Genomic DNA, 14795 nt, shown 5'->3' with positions numbered 1-14795 from the left:
AGATTTAAACCACGCTGTGCGATGCCCCTCTTGATCCATTCTAATGGAAGCCTTGAGGTCTTTATGAAGTTCAGCCAAAAAGTGGACCAGAGGGGGGTCCAATCCCATCTGTAACAGCATGCCCCACAACTTGGCTCTATTCACTAAATCGAACGCTGTAGACAGGTCCATGTATGCAACAAAAATAGTCCCTTTTTTAGCCTTTGTATATTTAGCAATTATCATGTTCAAGTTCAGGCATTGGTCCTCTGTCCCTCTGCCTGACCTGAAACCATACTGGCGATTAGCAATTTGCTAATCGCAAATAAGGAATATGTAGGAATCGCTTTTATTTTTGCGATTCCTACATGAATGCCGTTTTGCAAGTCTGAAATTGCGATTCCTTATGATTCGCTATTTCAAACTCGCAAAACGGCACTATGATGAATCAGGCTGATAGCACCTTAGATAATCTGACAGCATTGCAGGTTATAACAGAGAAATATGTTAAGATTTGTGGAGGGAGTTTTTATGGCGCCTTCATGGATTTCTCCACAGCATTTGATAAAGTAGACCGATCTTTGCTGCGGAGGAAGTTATCAAATCTTGGCATGCCATCTACTCTCCTGGAGTTAACACGAGCATTACATTCTGAAACCTGGTGTAGAGTTCTGTTAGGTGGGGGAAGAGGCCTATCACAAGAATTCAAAACAGCAAATGGGTTAAAACAAGGCTGCTTATTGGCCCCTCTATTGTTTTCCCTTTATATAACCTATCTACCCCACACTTTGTCTGTAAGTGATGGAATAGCTCTAATGTTGGGGGGTGTCCCAATTGTTTGTCTAATGTATGCAGACGATATACTGATTCTAGACCTAACACCTAAAGGTCTAAATAACCGTCTGCACGCTCTACATAAATATGCCGAAGCACACCACTTGACGATAAATGTTTCAAAAAGTAAAGTAATGTGCATGACGGGAAGAAAAATGATGAAATATGCGAATTTCCCATGGTCTGTAGGGGGACAGAGATTGGAAGTGGTACAATCTTATGTCTTCCTCAGAAAAATTGTTACGGGTAACTTAAGCGAGAAGGCTCATATAGCCAATAATACTCGGAAAACAATTATTCAAGGTAAAAGTCTAGTCTCTTTATATAAGGCTACTGGTAGACGGCACTTTGCTATCTTGTTGGAAGTATATCGCACAAAAATTTCTGCATCTTTATTATATGGCATGGAAATAGTAGATATAAAAACTTGAGGTTTCCTAAACTCTACGGAAGGCAAAATTCTGCGTACACTCTTCATGGTTAATACTGCGTGCTCTACAGCCGCACTCAGACTGGAATTCGGCCTATGCAGCAGTTGGGTTCAAGGTTTAGCTGGAATAGTGCGCTGGGTTTTTAATATTGCACAGGGGGACCCAGGCACCCTAAGATATATCATAAAAACTGAGTTGCTTGGAAATCTCAAAGAATATTCAACAATTGTAAAAAATTTCAGAGCTGCAGTTGATATTCTTGAACTTGACGAATCGGTTTTATTTACCTTATCCACACATCAGTTGAAATCTATCCTGAAATCGGCCTCTTGGTAACTTAGCTTCAGGTTGGACAGGGAATCACGTACCTTTAAAAAAGGCGCCCATCTGGCCGTAGATTCCTGCCAAATTAGAATTTCCCAACCATATGTCGCCTGGAATCTCCATCATGGGGTACGGCGATTCTTCCTTTTATTAAGGCAGGATCTACTTTCGTTGAACTCTTTGACATCCAGATGGTATGGCTCTTCAGCTTTATGTGATCTTTGTAATAATTCTAATCAAGATATTAATCATGTTCTTTTTGTGTGCCCGGCTTTACTTGCATCTAGGCGCAAGTGGATGAGACCTATCTGTCTTCAATTGGGTATTTCCTCTGCTATCTCTTTTTTTGATGCCATTCACAATCCCCCTGATGAAATGTTTTGTTATAAAATTTTTAACTTCTTTAAAACTTTTTTAACTTTATAACCCCTTCCACGCTCATGACGAGCTGGGCTCGTCATGGTGTAGCCTCCTCGTACGCTGATGACGAGCCCATCTCGTCATGTAACATGGGTTTTTTAAAATCTCAGCATACGGCCATAATTACAATAGCGCCCATGAGGATAATAATTAAGGTTGGAAATGTATATTGCTATTTTATACTGAATAATGATTGTATGTAAATGTACTTAACTGCTTAAGTTTTTATGTGGATCTCATTTGAGTTCCGAAATCATAAATAAAATAAAATTGACTTGGGTGAATGTATGACATTGTTCTGCATTCTGTCCATCAATTGTTGTTTTTGCATTTGTCACCCCGAGTGGGATGGGTATGCTCAGATGTGAGTCCCATGCTCTCCACACCACTGGAGTCAGCTATCCTGGCTGAAGACGGCTGATAGCCAGAAACCGGTCCTAGGATGCTTGTTTCCGGTCCAGGGATGGCATGGCTTGGCAGTTCGGGCTGGACTGTTCCCATGAGGCACAGGGTCAAGGCTGATTTGCATATGGCCATGTCTGAACTGGGGTGGTGTGGAGTGCAAGAAAACGATGGATTTAGGCCCAGATCTCTGTACTGGGGTGAATGTACGACATTGTGTGCATTCTGTCCATCAATTGTCGTTTTTGCATTTGTCACCCCGAGTGGGATGGGTATGCTCAGACGTGAGTCCCATGGTCTCCACACCACTGGAGTCAAGCTATCCTGGCTGAAGACTGCTGATAGCAATAAACCGGTCCTAGGATGCTTGATTCCGGTCCAGGAAAGACATAGCTTGGCAGTTCGGGCTGGACTGTTTCCATGAGGCACAGGGTCAAGACTGATTTGCATATGGCCATGTCTGAACTGGGGTGGTGTGGAGTGCAAATAAACGATGGATTTAGGCCCAGATCTCTGTATTGGGGTGAATGTATGACATTGTTCTGCATTCTGTCTATCAATTGTTGTTTTTGCATAGGTTTTGGGGGTGCAGAAAATGAGTATTCTGAGCATGGAGGATGGAGTTCCCTTCACACCTCAAAGAGTTCAAGTCAGTGCATCATATCCATACATGTTGTCTTGTAAGTCTCTATCAGTGCTAGCTTTCAGGGGAAATCTATATAATTCTCCTTATAAGAAGCAATTAAGACCACCAACCAATACCACAGATACACCCAGTCTATGGGCCACAAGTCTGGAATAAATGCCAGGGCTAGCTCATAATATACATTCATAGAAATGATCTCTTGCTTCTCCGAAGTGCTTTGTGCCAGCACGTATAGTCCTTCCGGGGCTAGTACTACCAAAGTCTTTAATGTAATGGTTTTGAGTAACCAAACAATAAAATTAATCAATACTACCAAAGTCCCTCTAGAAGGGACTACATTGTCTACCCACATTGAAACTGCTACAAATAAAGAAAATGAGAAGTAAAAGAGGTTTTCTTAGCTAGCTTTATATATTCTGTTGTGTTGGCTGTATCTTATGGAGAAACACTATACCTAAGGCCTGTGATCTCAAGATGTTTTGGACTCGTTCATATACCTTAAGATAGCTTTTAACCGCCCAGCACTACTGGAACTTGTTCTGAGATTGTTACGTGGACTATAGTATCTCCTAAAAAATATTTGAAATATGTGTCAAGTTTATTTACGGGGAAAGTTCCTGTCAATATGTTCTTGAGCAGTTAGTGGCTACCAAAACAAAATACTAGAATCATGCAGTCATTTTCTTATTTCCAGTTTAACATTTCCCAATTTCAACTGCTGAAAACACTCGACAGCCTCCACCCCTCTCTCTCAGTGCAATTCTCTGTCATCAATCAAAATGAAGAGAGAGATGTGTCACTTTGTTACCTTATGCAGAGCACCAATACCATTGCATCAGTCTAAACTAACAAAGTTTAATATGCTTTTTTCCACTTTAAATGTGTCAGAGAGTAGGGCAATAGTGAAAGAAAGTAGTTGCCAAGCCTTAACTTTCAGCTGTGCAAAGCGTGTTGGGTGGAGCTTTTCTGTCAAGTATGCTAGATATATTTGTTATGGAATGAGGAAGATAAATTTAGCATCCAATTGCAATCTGTTAGAGAGCTTCAGAGGGGATAGGGTGGATATTCACTTCATCCCCAGTTTACAGGGGTAGATTAGTTCAAACTCCTTGACTGATGGACTCCGGGGCCACAGAGCAGGTGTGAGCAATATCTTGGGGTAGATAGAAGAGTCAGGACTTGCAACCCTGTGTAGTCATTCTATGAAAACAGGCCTTTTGCAGTTGTCCCCCACGTTTTGCCACCATTTGGACTACTAGATGTTGGTTTTGGACTTTTACTTTGCACTGAAGCCTGCTAACCAGGCCCAGTGCCTGTGCTTTTCCTTGAAGCTGATATGTGTTCATTGGGAATCCCAATTGGCAAGATTTTAACCCCCTTATGGGTACCTCGAATATCGTGCCCAGGGCATGGGTGTTAGAGGGGTCACCAGCTGAAAGCACTGTTTGAGCCACCCTGAGCGACCCAAGTAAACTACAGACAGAAGCCCTGCCATTGCAAACTGCAGGAGCAGTGCAAATAGCTCAAACTCAACTTTGTCCTTGCCATGTGTGGCAAGGTCAAAGCACTATCTTCAGTATGTCAGTCACCCCATGGAAGGCTCCTCAGCCCAGTGGGCTTGGTACATTATATTAAGGGTGAGCTCATATAAGTGCAAGCTTATATGTCCCTATAGTGAATGTTTCAAGTAAAGGCTACCATAAGTGTTCAGCTGTCCATAGAATAACATGGGATGGCACCTGGGCAACCTCGAAATTAGCAGCACCCTTATGGTACCAGCAAGCATAATATGTCATTTCTCATATCAAACTATTTGCCTCCTCACCCCTGATCCGATTCTCATGCCAAAGATGATGTAGCATGGGGGGGCACTAGTGAGCGCGCAAGCAGAATGGCCGCACTCATGTGAGGCTCCTGCTTCCTGGATGCATAATCCTTCACTTATCCTCAGCAAATGTGACTAATATCAGTTGAAAGTTGACTTCATATGCAGAGGTAACTGCCCTCTACACTCGGAGCCAGCAGAGAGAAAGAATTGAGGCCGGCAGCCGGAGAAACGGACAAGCGAAGTAATTGATGCAATACTGCCTGGAGCTGTGGGCAGCAGAAAGGTGGACCTGGCGCACAGGAAAAACCGAGGCTTCCCGCGTGGTTACCAGGCCGCGGGACTGGAGTACGGCAATAGAAGGCGGTAACACGTCTAACGTGGGAAGGATTCCAAGCTCGAGCCCTGCGCCAAGATGTAAAAAGGACAGTGTGGTGGTTGGAGCGGAGAGAGTGCCTGCGGCAGACCATAGAGCAACTTATCGAAGAGGCTGCGGAGACACGCATGAGACACGAGACCAGGCGGAGATGCACCCGAGCCCCTGCAGTGATGGACGGTGAACGCAGCGGTTGCTGGAACGGGCTGGGGGAGTGCGGCCCGAAGGCAACGCGTCCGCATTACCTATTGCCAGGAATAATGCTGGGCAGGAGAAATAAGAGCTGCGCCCCCCCTCGCTCGCACCACGGCAAATGGTGGACAGAGCTGGAAACTGAAACTGTGGAGCGGAGTGCCCAGCGAGGGGAAAAAAACTCGGTGCAGTCGAGGTGTGTGCGAGGCTGAGAAGGGACCCCCTGCTGACTGATTGTAATTATTGAGCAGCGATGAATGTAGGCGGTAGTGGCAGCGTGCAGAGACCCCCATAGCCCTGGGGCAACCTGAGCAGGGGTCTGGTGAAGTATGAGGGCAGCGCACTCCCCCCCCCCCCGGCTCCATATTTATTTATGTTGGCGCTGCAGGGACAACTGGTACCAGCGCCTGGGATGTGGCAGAGGGTACACATTGACAGACTTTTATTGGTAGCGCTGACACTGGAGCCAGCCAGGGCCTGTATGTTGGGCGAGTCACGCTAATGCGACATTGCTGGCCGATGCTACCTGGAACCATAGAGAGCCGCATTGCCGAGAAGGTGCTTATCCATCTAAGAGGAAACAACAGGGACCTAGTTACGGGCACTATTGAATTGAAACGGAGGTGGAGAAAGGCGTATAGGTGCAAATTGGCAAGTGGATACTGTGCGGTCTGAGGTGCTGTGCCACAACAGAACGTGTGTATGCCAGAGACTGACCCTGTACACAGGCTAAAAAAAATCGGACGGCAGAGTGTGAATACCTGTGGCGACTGCCTGGGCCCAAACGCAGAGGGGAACATGGGCAAAACTGACGCCAGACAGCCGAAGCTGAACTTTACGGCGACAAAGAAGGGTGACAGGCCCACGCAAGATGACCAGGATGAGGAGGTCGGGTCGCATTCCAATGATGGGGCTGCGTCACAAACTTCGGATATGAGCAATCTCTTGCAGGAAATGCGGCAGGGCTTTGCGACGGTTGTGGACAAGGTGGACCGGATGTCATTCAGAATTGAAGCTTTTGCCCACAAACTTGATGGGCACGGGGGCGCATTAGGAGGTGGAACGCAGGGTATCCGATGCAGATGACATCACTGCCAGCCACACAATGCAACTATCGAGAATGGAACAGATTCTGCGCACCATTGTGGCCAAGATTGAAGATTTGGAGGCCCGCAGTAGGCGCAACAACATCCACGTCATAGGTGTGCCGGAGTCGACCAATATTGGTAGAATGGAAGACTATATAGAGTACTTGTTGCTGGCGTCCATTGGGAAAGAGGCGTTCTCCTCGCAGTTCATAGTTGAAAGGGCACACAGAACACTTGGACCACGACTGACACCAGGCATCCCCCCACGGCTCATCATCGCCAGATTACTAAATTACAGGGATCGAGATATGTGGCTCTCAGTGTGGCACGACAAAAGCAGGTGTTGACATATGACGGGGTTACCTTCTCGATATATCCAGACTTCACCCCCATTGTACAGGAGGAAAGGCGAAAGTTTATGGATGTCAAGAAAAAGCTGAGAGAGGCACAAATTGATTACGCACTACTGTACCCGGCCAATTCAGGGTGACACATCAGGGAAAGCAAAAGTTCTTCACGAAAAAGTAGAAGACTTTCTCAAATCCGTGAAAAGGGCGGCTTGGAGCGGAAGGGGCCAGGGGGCCTCCCAACCTCCTGACCATAATGTGGACAACAATGACATGGAATGATTGTTTCCCAGGAAAGTTGCTATAAGCCGTAAGACATGGTGCGGAGGATTGAAATATGCTGGCGACCTTGAGTGACGGAGGGCGGTGAGCTATCCTTCATTGGCTCATTTGCTAAGTTGTTACAGATGTTCCAGGCTCCGCTTCCAACTGCCCCTGTGGTGCAAGGCAGGGAACTGGGGGGGGTAATAGAGAAGTGGGGGGTTTGCGTGGCCATCTAGACATGTCCCCCCAAGGGTATTCCACCGCAAAGTACATTAAAGTGCAAATTGGGAAGGGCATGATGCTGTGGTTACAGCAGTTGTGGGATGGGAGGGGGCGGGTATTGTATTCTGGCAAAATTGGGTTGCTTCAGTGTGCGGGGGAGGGGAGGGGGAAGTTGGGTTGTTTGTTTTTTGAGGAAAGGAGTGTGTAAATGTAATTCCCGAAGGGGAGAAAGGATAGGCAGGACAGGTGAAGTATGGCATCAGCCAGAGTAATTTTAAGCTTGTTAAGTGCAAGTGACAGATGGGGGGTGGGTTGCACAGAACACGATAATGACACAGACAACTGCCAGCCAACATGTCTAATCCCGGCATGGGTACATTGAACATTCTCAGATGGAATGTTTGAGGTCTGGGAGACCCCCGAAAGAGAAGGCATATACTGTTGTATATGGACAGGCATGCTGTGCATATAGCTATGTTACAAGAAACTCACTTTGCTCGTGATAAACAACATATTTTTGCCACTAGATGGGCGGAACACAGGGTCTTCTCCTTATACCCCACATACGCATGGGGAACGGCGATACTGATAAAAAAACAACTCCCATTCCGGAAGGAGGGCACAGCAGGAGACTCAGAGGGAAGGTATTGCCTCGCGTGGGGCTGGTTGGGTACCACGTCAGTCACACTTGCATGTTGTTATGAGCCCAATACGGATGACCCTGGGTACTTTGAAACTCTTTGGGCCAAGATCTTTGAGATTGATTCCAAGACTTTAACGTGACGTACCAGCCTCGACTAGATAGATCACACCCTGCCGCACACCACTATACTAAAGCAGAGGGAGTGTTAAGAGATATAATCGCTACCTACCAACTGACCGATACCTGGAGACATAGATACCCTAGCGGGAGAAAAGGCACGCATTTTACTGCGCATGCGCAAACATGGGCTCGGTTAGACTATTTCTTAGTGTCCAGGCGGACAGCGCCTGCATTAAACGCGATAAGACACTTAGCTAGGACATATTCAGACCATGCACCAGTAGTGTTTGGAGCTCTCCTCTGCCGACTTTAGCTTAGCTCGCAGCCCCTGGCGCCTTCACGCCCCCATTTTGGTCGACACAGTTTTTCAGGAGGAGCTACGGGTGGAGATCAGCGATTTTTTTGAGCCCAACAAAGACTCAGTTGACAGCGTGGAGACAGTTTAGGAAGCCTGTAAGGTTACACTTAGGGGATTATGCATAGCTAAGGGGGCTGGAGTCCTTAGACATACTGAATACCCTGAGGACATTGGAAACGAAGTTAAAGGCACTGGAACTGGAACTCTCAACAGATCCGAGAGGCGCCACACAAGCAGCCTTTAGACAGAAGCTCACAGAATATATGGAAGAGGCTAGGAGGGAGGTGCAGTTCCGGGGGAAGCACTGGGTGGCCCGGCAGTATGGAGAAGGAGATAGGCCTGGCAAGATACTGGCCAAAAGATAAGGCGACCTCGATGTAGCACATATGTGATGCAAGTTTGTGACCCCGATGGGAGTGTCTGTAGAGAGACACCTGCTATACTTGATGCCTTTTTGAGACATTATAGACACCTGTATACTACTACAAGAGTGACTGAACTGGATTTAGAAGAATTTCTGGGGGACGTGGAGTTGGGATGGCTCAGTGATGGGCAGAGGGCCTTTCTGTGTGCACCGTTTGAGATAGATGAGGTGCGGGAGGCTATAATGAGCCTCCAGTCTCGGAAGGCCACGGGCACAGACGGAATGCCGGCAGAGTTTTATAAAACATACATAGACTTGATTGCCCCTATACTCAGAGAGGTGTACGAAGATGCATTGGAGGTGGGGCATCTTCCTGCTACTATGAGGGAGGCAATCATATTGTCCTTACTTAAACCGGGGAAGGAGCCAACTCAGTTTGACTCATATAGACCACTATCACTCCTCAATTGTGACGTAAAAATTTGGCTAAATTAACTGCGACGCGCCTGAGTCTTTTAATGGAAAACTTGATATAACTCGACCAGTCTGGCTTTGTACCTGGCAGAGCAACCTCCCACAACCTTAGAACGCTGTTTGCCGTTTTGAACTACTTCTCGCCTGACTTGCCACTAGCGGCCGTTTTTTTGGATGCCACCAAAGCATTCGATTCCATTGAATGGGACTATATTTTTTAAGTCATGGAATGCATGGGCTTTCCCCCGCTGTTCCTGTCATGGATTAAACTCTCATATTGCATGCCAGCGGCTAAAATCCTAGTTAGTGGACGAACAACACAGACCTTCAGCATCACTAGGGGAACGCGGCAAGGGTGCCCCCTCTCCCCACTGCTGTTTGCGATAGCGACTGAACCGCTTGCGGCCAAATTAGGACAGCATCATAACGATAAGGCCCTTCAGTGCAATCTGTGTGAGGTGTTGGTCTCCCTTTACGCTGATGACATTACTCTGTATGTTCACGATCCTCAGCAGAACCTTAACCCGATATTGAGGGAATTCATCATATTTGGGTGGCTGTCGGGTGTGCAAATAAATTGGGGTAAATCATGCATCTTTCCATTGACCACGGCTACGTCGCAATTTTCACCAGACTTCCCCCTGGAGTGGTGTGATGATGAGCTAAAATACTTAGGGATAAGAATCACTAGAAATAGAGAGGAACTTATGCGATTAAACTATGGTACGACCATGGACAAAATAAGGGACTATGTCACACGCTGGGTGGCGCTGCCCCTATCCATGGTGGGAAGGGCTTCATTGATCAAGATGGTGGTACTCCCCTGGCTGCTCTATCTCTTCTTGAATATCCCCTATTAGCCAGGTGCATTCTTTTTTAGAACACTCGGAAATGATACGTCTAGTTTGGGGAGGAAAGCAATCTAGATTGCAATGGGACGTGCTGACGAGGCCGTATGAGCAGGGAGGGTTCGGTATCCTCAATTTTGAGCTCTACTATCTGTGCGCTTTGGCCCACCACGCTTGGTATTGGGTGAAACGACCGGTATACATGCCACAAGTGGCAGCTGAACATTGGCGGGCGCATCCCACACCAATAGAAGGAGCACTATATGTGGAAGTAACAGGTAAGGACAGGTCAGCCAACGTTCTCACGGGCACGATAGTGGCATGGAATCGCATACAGCGTATGCTGGACGTGCCCATGTTATACTCTCCGCTAATACCCTTTGCTTACCACCCCACCATGCCTTTATTACAGGAAGGGATGTTAAAAAAATTCCAACAGCGGACTCAAGTAAATACGTGGGGAGACATATACCATGAAGGCCAATTCCGTAGCATTGACCACATGTTCCAACGAGACACAGAAGATGGCAGTGGATGTCTTTCTCTACATTAGACTAAACACCGGGCTGAGATCGGTTACTCCTGAGTTCCCTGCGGAAACACCAGCTTTGGCTCCATTGCAGATTGTACTGGAGAGAGATACCCCTAAGCGATTGGTGTCGCTATTATGCCATAAGATACACACACAGGTGGAGGGGACCCCACCGTCATCGCGTAGGAGGTGGAACGAGGAGTTGGGGCTGATTCTAACTGATGAGCAGTGGGACAGGAGCTGTATGCAGACAGAGTGTGTACAAGCCAGTAGCAGACTTCGACTGATCCATTACAAATTTTTACACAGATTGTATTACACTCAGGTCAAGATGTACAGATTTAAGTTGTGGCCCCTAGCTGGGATAAGAGTAGATGGTGAATACCTACAAAGCCTGTAAGGGGAGGGGGAGGTAGCGGAACTTGGCTGGAGGACCGGATTCTTTTTTGAACAGTCTTAACGTTGCAATAATGTGTACGGATCCCAGGGACAGGCTGTCGACTGGGGGGAATTGTGGACTAATAAGCTTCTGAAAGTCACCAGTGGAGTAGTTGTAAGTGTTGTAGCGATTATAAGTACTGTATAGATAACTATGTGATACATGCAACTGAATACTGTACCCGATCTGTGTTAGAAACATGTGCATGATGCTAGAAGAGAAATGTTCACGTTTAAAACACCAATAAAAAGATGTTTTAAAAAAAAAAGATGATGTGGCATGCACCCAGGTGGCTACCCTAAAGGGTGCATCACATTAATCCTCCTTGGGTTCCACTCAACCCGACCTGCAAGTGACCGATTGATGTCACTAGTGATGTTTTCCATTGACCACAATCATAAAGTTTTGCATTGCTATTTTGCACTGATTTAATTTTTCTTCTAAAATCTATAACTCCAGTTATACTTATCTGCATGACTTTGTTTTGATGTCTATAATTATATGAAAAATCTGCTTTTGTTTTCTAAATTGGTGTTGGATTTCTTATCTGTTGTGTCAATTACTTACTGTCCATTTGGTACTCTGAGATGCTGAACACGTATTCTTATAGTAAAGCCTTAATGCTCTTTGCTACTCTACCAGGACTGAGCTAAGGATTTATTATTGTGAATGCAAGGAACATCTAGGGGTTTGTGAGAGTATTGCATTGTGAAGCCTAACCAGCATCACTACCTAATACTCTACCTTCCTATAGTTATCTTGGGACAAATGTTAAAGATAGCAAATTTGGGGCAGCATACCTGACCTGTCAGTTTTTTTCTCTTTTGAAACCAACTTCAGAGGAGCAGATAGTGATGTAGATCGTAGGAACCCATAGCAATGCATTTTAACCAGTATAACATTTGTTATGTGACATAATTAAATGTAAGTACCCTAACACATTTTACCTGTAAAATGGCTGCCTTATTTTACTTTTTCCTCTGGTACTTCTGATAGCCTAAGAAAACAACAATTTACATGATTTGCTATGTTAATATTCTGAGAGGTTGGCTTACCAGAAGAGTGGGCACAGCCATTGATGTAGTATGAGGTGCAGTATCAACAAAATTCTGTGTGCAAACCTTCTAAAATCTAGACTAACCTCTTAACCTGTGTTTACAGCTGAAAATGGCTCAATTTACAGCTATTAGTTATCTGAAAAAGGATACTTGGCAGACGTGATTGGTAATTGTACACCACAATAACATACAGTTATGCAATATTAAATTACATAAAAGTCATGGGGATTCTGAGGCTCAAGCTATTGTTTGCCTTGACAGTTTGTGAACGCCCTCAAATTTGTAATTATTTCGGCACTCACCAATTGGCCTGGGCGATAAATTTTGTTGCGCTTTAGGAATTTGCGGAATTTGGGTAATTTCGCGTTCCTTGAAGAACGCAAAATTGCCCACAATTCTGTGTTCCGCGTCTTCACGAAATGTTTGCTTGTTCGCGTTCTCAAAATGCGTGTTTGCAAGATATTTCCCCCCGAGAATGCAAACAGCAATTGCAAACAGGAAAAAAGCATCGCGAACAAGCAATTCTGCTGAATTTCTGCGTGTTTACAGAGATTTTTTACCGTTTCACAGAAATTTGCGTAACGCAATTACGCAAATTCCGCCCACCCCTACTCACAAACTCCTCTCCATCACATTCCCAGGCTAAAATAATGGAACGTGTACTCCAACAAAAGTGGTTAGGTTACTTTTCAACTGTGGTTCAACCTGAGAGCTCCTGTTTGTTTTCAGGGCAGTTCTATATCTAAATCCCCCCACTCCATTGCCAGAAAAGTGGCGCAACCACAATGCAAAATTTTAGTAAATCTGGGCCATAGTGTGTGACCCCATTTCTACAAATTGTGAGCCAGTATCACTCCCTGATTCTTTTCACCCATGAGAGACTTCATCTCTACCTCTTACTGGAATACTCAAACATATAAATTCCAACAAATAAATATTTTACTAATGTTTTTCTGCTTTTTAGGGATGGGATCACGGACAGAAACCCGTTAGGAACTAAATGGACCCAACTGTACTACAGGTGTTACAAATTCCGCCATGTGTCGTATGATCTCAGCCAGGTCTGGCTACTCACCACGGATGGGAAGACCTTTCAATGTGAAGTATAACAAAGAAGGAAAGAGTGGAAGCTGTGCTCATCGATACATCATAACGCAGAAGAAGGCTTTCCTGTCTGCGTTCCATGTCCACCAGGACTGGTATCTCCTCATTCCCATGTTTCAGACTCCTGGAATCCTTAGCATTTCTCACCAAATAGTGTGATGATGTACGGTTGAAAATAAATGCTTTACATTTCAAGCAGCGCTTTACCGATCTGAGGCATGCAAGTCTATGTATTATACTTGAATACAATCAATTATGTTCACTTTAAAACAATTATACATTTGGAGTTTTCACATTCAGTTTTCATCTTTTTTGCCCACATGCATCAAGCATTTTTGGAGTCGCAAACGGTGCGATTCCTTAAAATCGGCCGTTTGCGATTCCAAAAATGCTTTTTGGAATGCATCATTATTTTTTTATGAAAATCGCTAATATTGCGACTTTCCAGAATGCGATTGCATTTAAGGAATCGCAAATTTGCGATTCCTTAAATGCAATGCATCATTCTGAAAACAAATTGCGAATACAATGTTTGCAAGTGCAAATTACTACGAGGTTGAACCTCGTGGTAATTTGCGAAAAATGTTTAAAATGTTTTAATTTACATTTTAAACAATGTCATGTTACAGACACACATGTCCTTAGGACATGTGTGTGTGAAACATCCATTTAAAAATACATTTCAGGGGTGCAGGGGGGGGGGTCCTTTGGACCCCCCCTGCACCCATGGAATGCATCAACATTTGCGAATTCAAAATTGCGAATTCGCAATTTCCATTGATTCCTATGGGCCTTTTAGCCCATAGGAATCAATGGGAATAGCGAATTCGCAATTTTGAATTCGCATAATATTTGCGATTCGGTAAAAATTGCGATTTTTACCGAATCGGAAATATTAAGCACTTTCTATGATGCATCCCGTTTTGCGAATCCATATTTGCGATTCGGTAAAAATCGCAAATTTGGAAACGCAAAACGGGAGTTTGATGCATGTGGCCATATATCTTTTGTTTAGGTTTCCATCATAATATATTTGAATGTATGTATGAAGTGGCACTTGTATAGTACACATCTAGCTAGTGAGCCAAACAGTGCTGACCAGGTAGCAACAATCATGACAATCAAATTTAGATGATCTGCAAGCGGCAAGTTAATTCGAGGCAGTAGGTTCCGAATATAAAGCGTGGTAGAGCGCTCCTTACAGTTCCTGTTCAAATCAAATTGCAATAAAGTAACAGCAGTTCCAGTGTTTACGGGGATGTTGCACCTAAGTAATGTAAGAGTAATTTAAGAGGCAAAGAGAACAGAAGAACAGGTAGTGGAGGCTCTGTTCAAGAAATGTTATTACTGTTGAAGGCTCAAAAGGCTGTGAAAGCACAGACAGAGCACAACAACAAAATGTTTCAACAGCTGGTTGAGCCCAACCAGCAAAATTGTTTAATACAAAATTCTTCCAGTAAAATCTGTTCAGCAAGCAATATTCTTGACAGATGTTTCGTAGTTAC

The 14795-nt window shown here is 44.9% G+C and overlaps 1 protein-coding gene across 1 annotated transcript in view; it reads left to right on the top strand.

Annotated features, from left to right (window-relative positions):
- The window catches only part of LOC147683106 (fish-egg lectin-like), a 348594-nt gene extending 335192 nt beyond the window's left edge, over nt 1-13402 (top strand). The window contains exon 4 of the mRNA XM_086944783.1: nt 13151-13402. Coding sequence (XP_086800909.1) covers nt 13151-13295 — 145 coding nt within the window. The 3' untranslated portion in view covers nt 13296-13402. The remainder of the gene's footprint in view (nt 1-13150) is intronic.
- The last annotated feature ends 1393 nt before the right edge of the window (nt 13403-14795 follow it).

Source organism: Lissotriton vulgaris, chromosome 11 (genome assembly GCF_964263255.1).
Source record: "Lissotriton vulgaris chromosome 11, aLisVul1.2, whole genome shotgun sequence".
Lineage (NCBI taxonomy): Eukaryota > Metazoa > Chordata > Amphibia > Caudata > Salamandridae > Lissotriton > Lissotriton vulgaris.
Note: the sequence above shows the minus strand (reverse complement) of the source record. Positions and strands in the feature narration are given on the sequence as shown.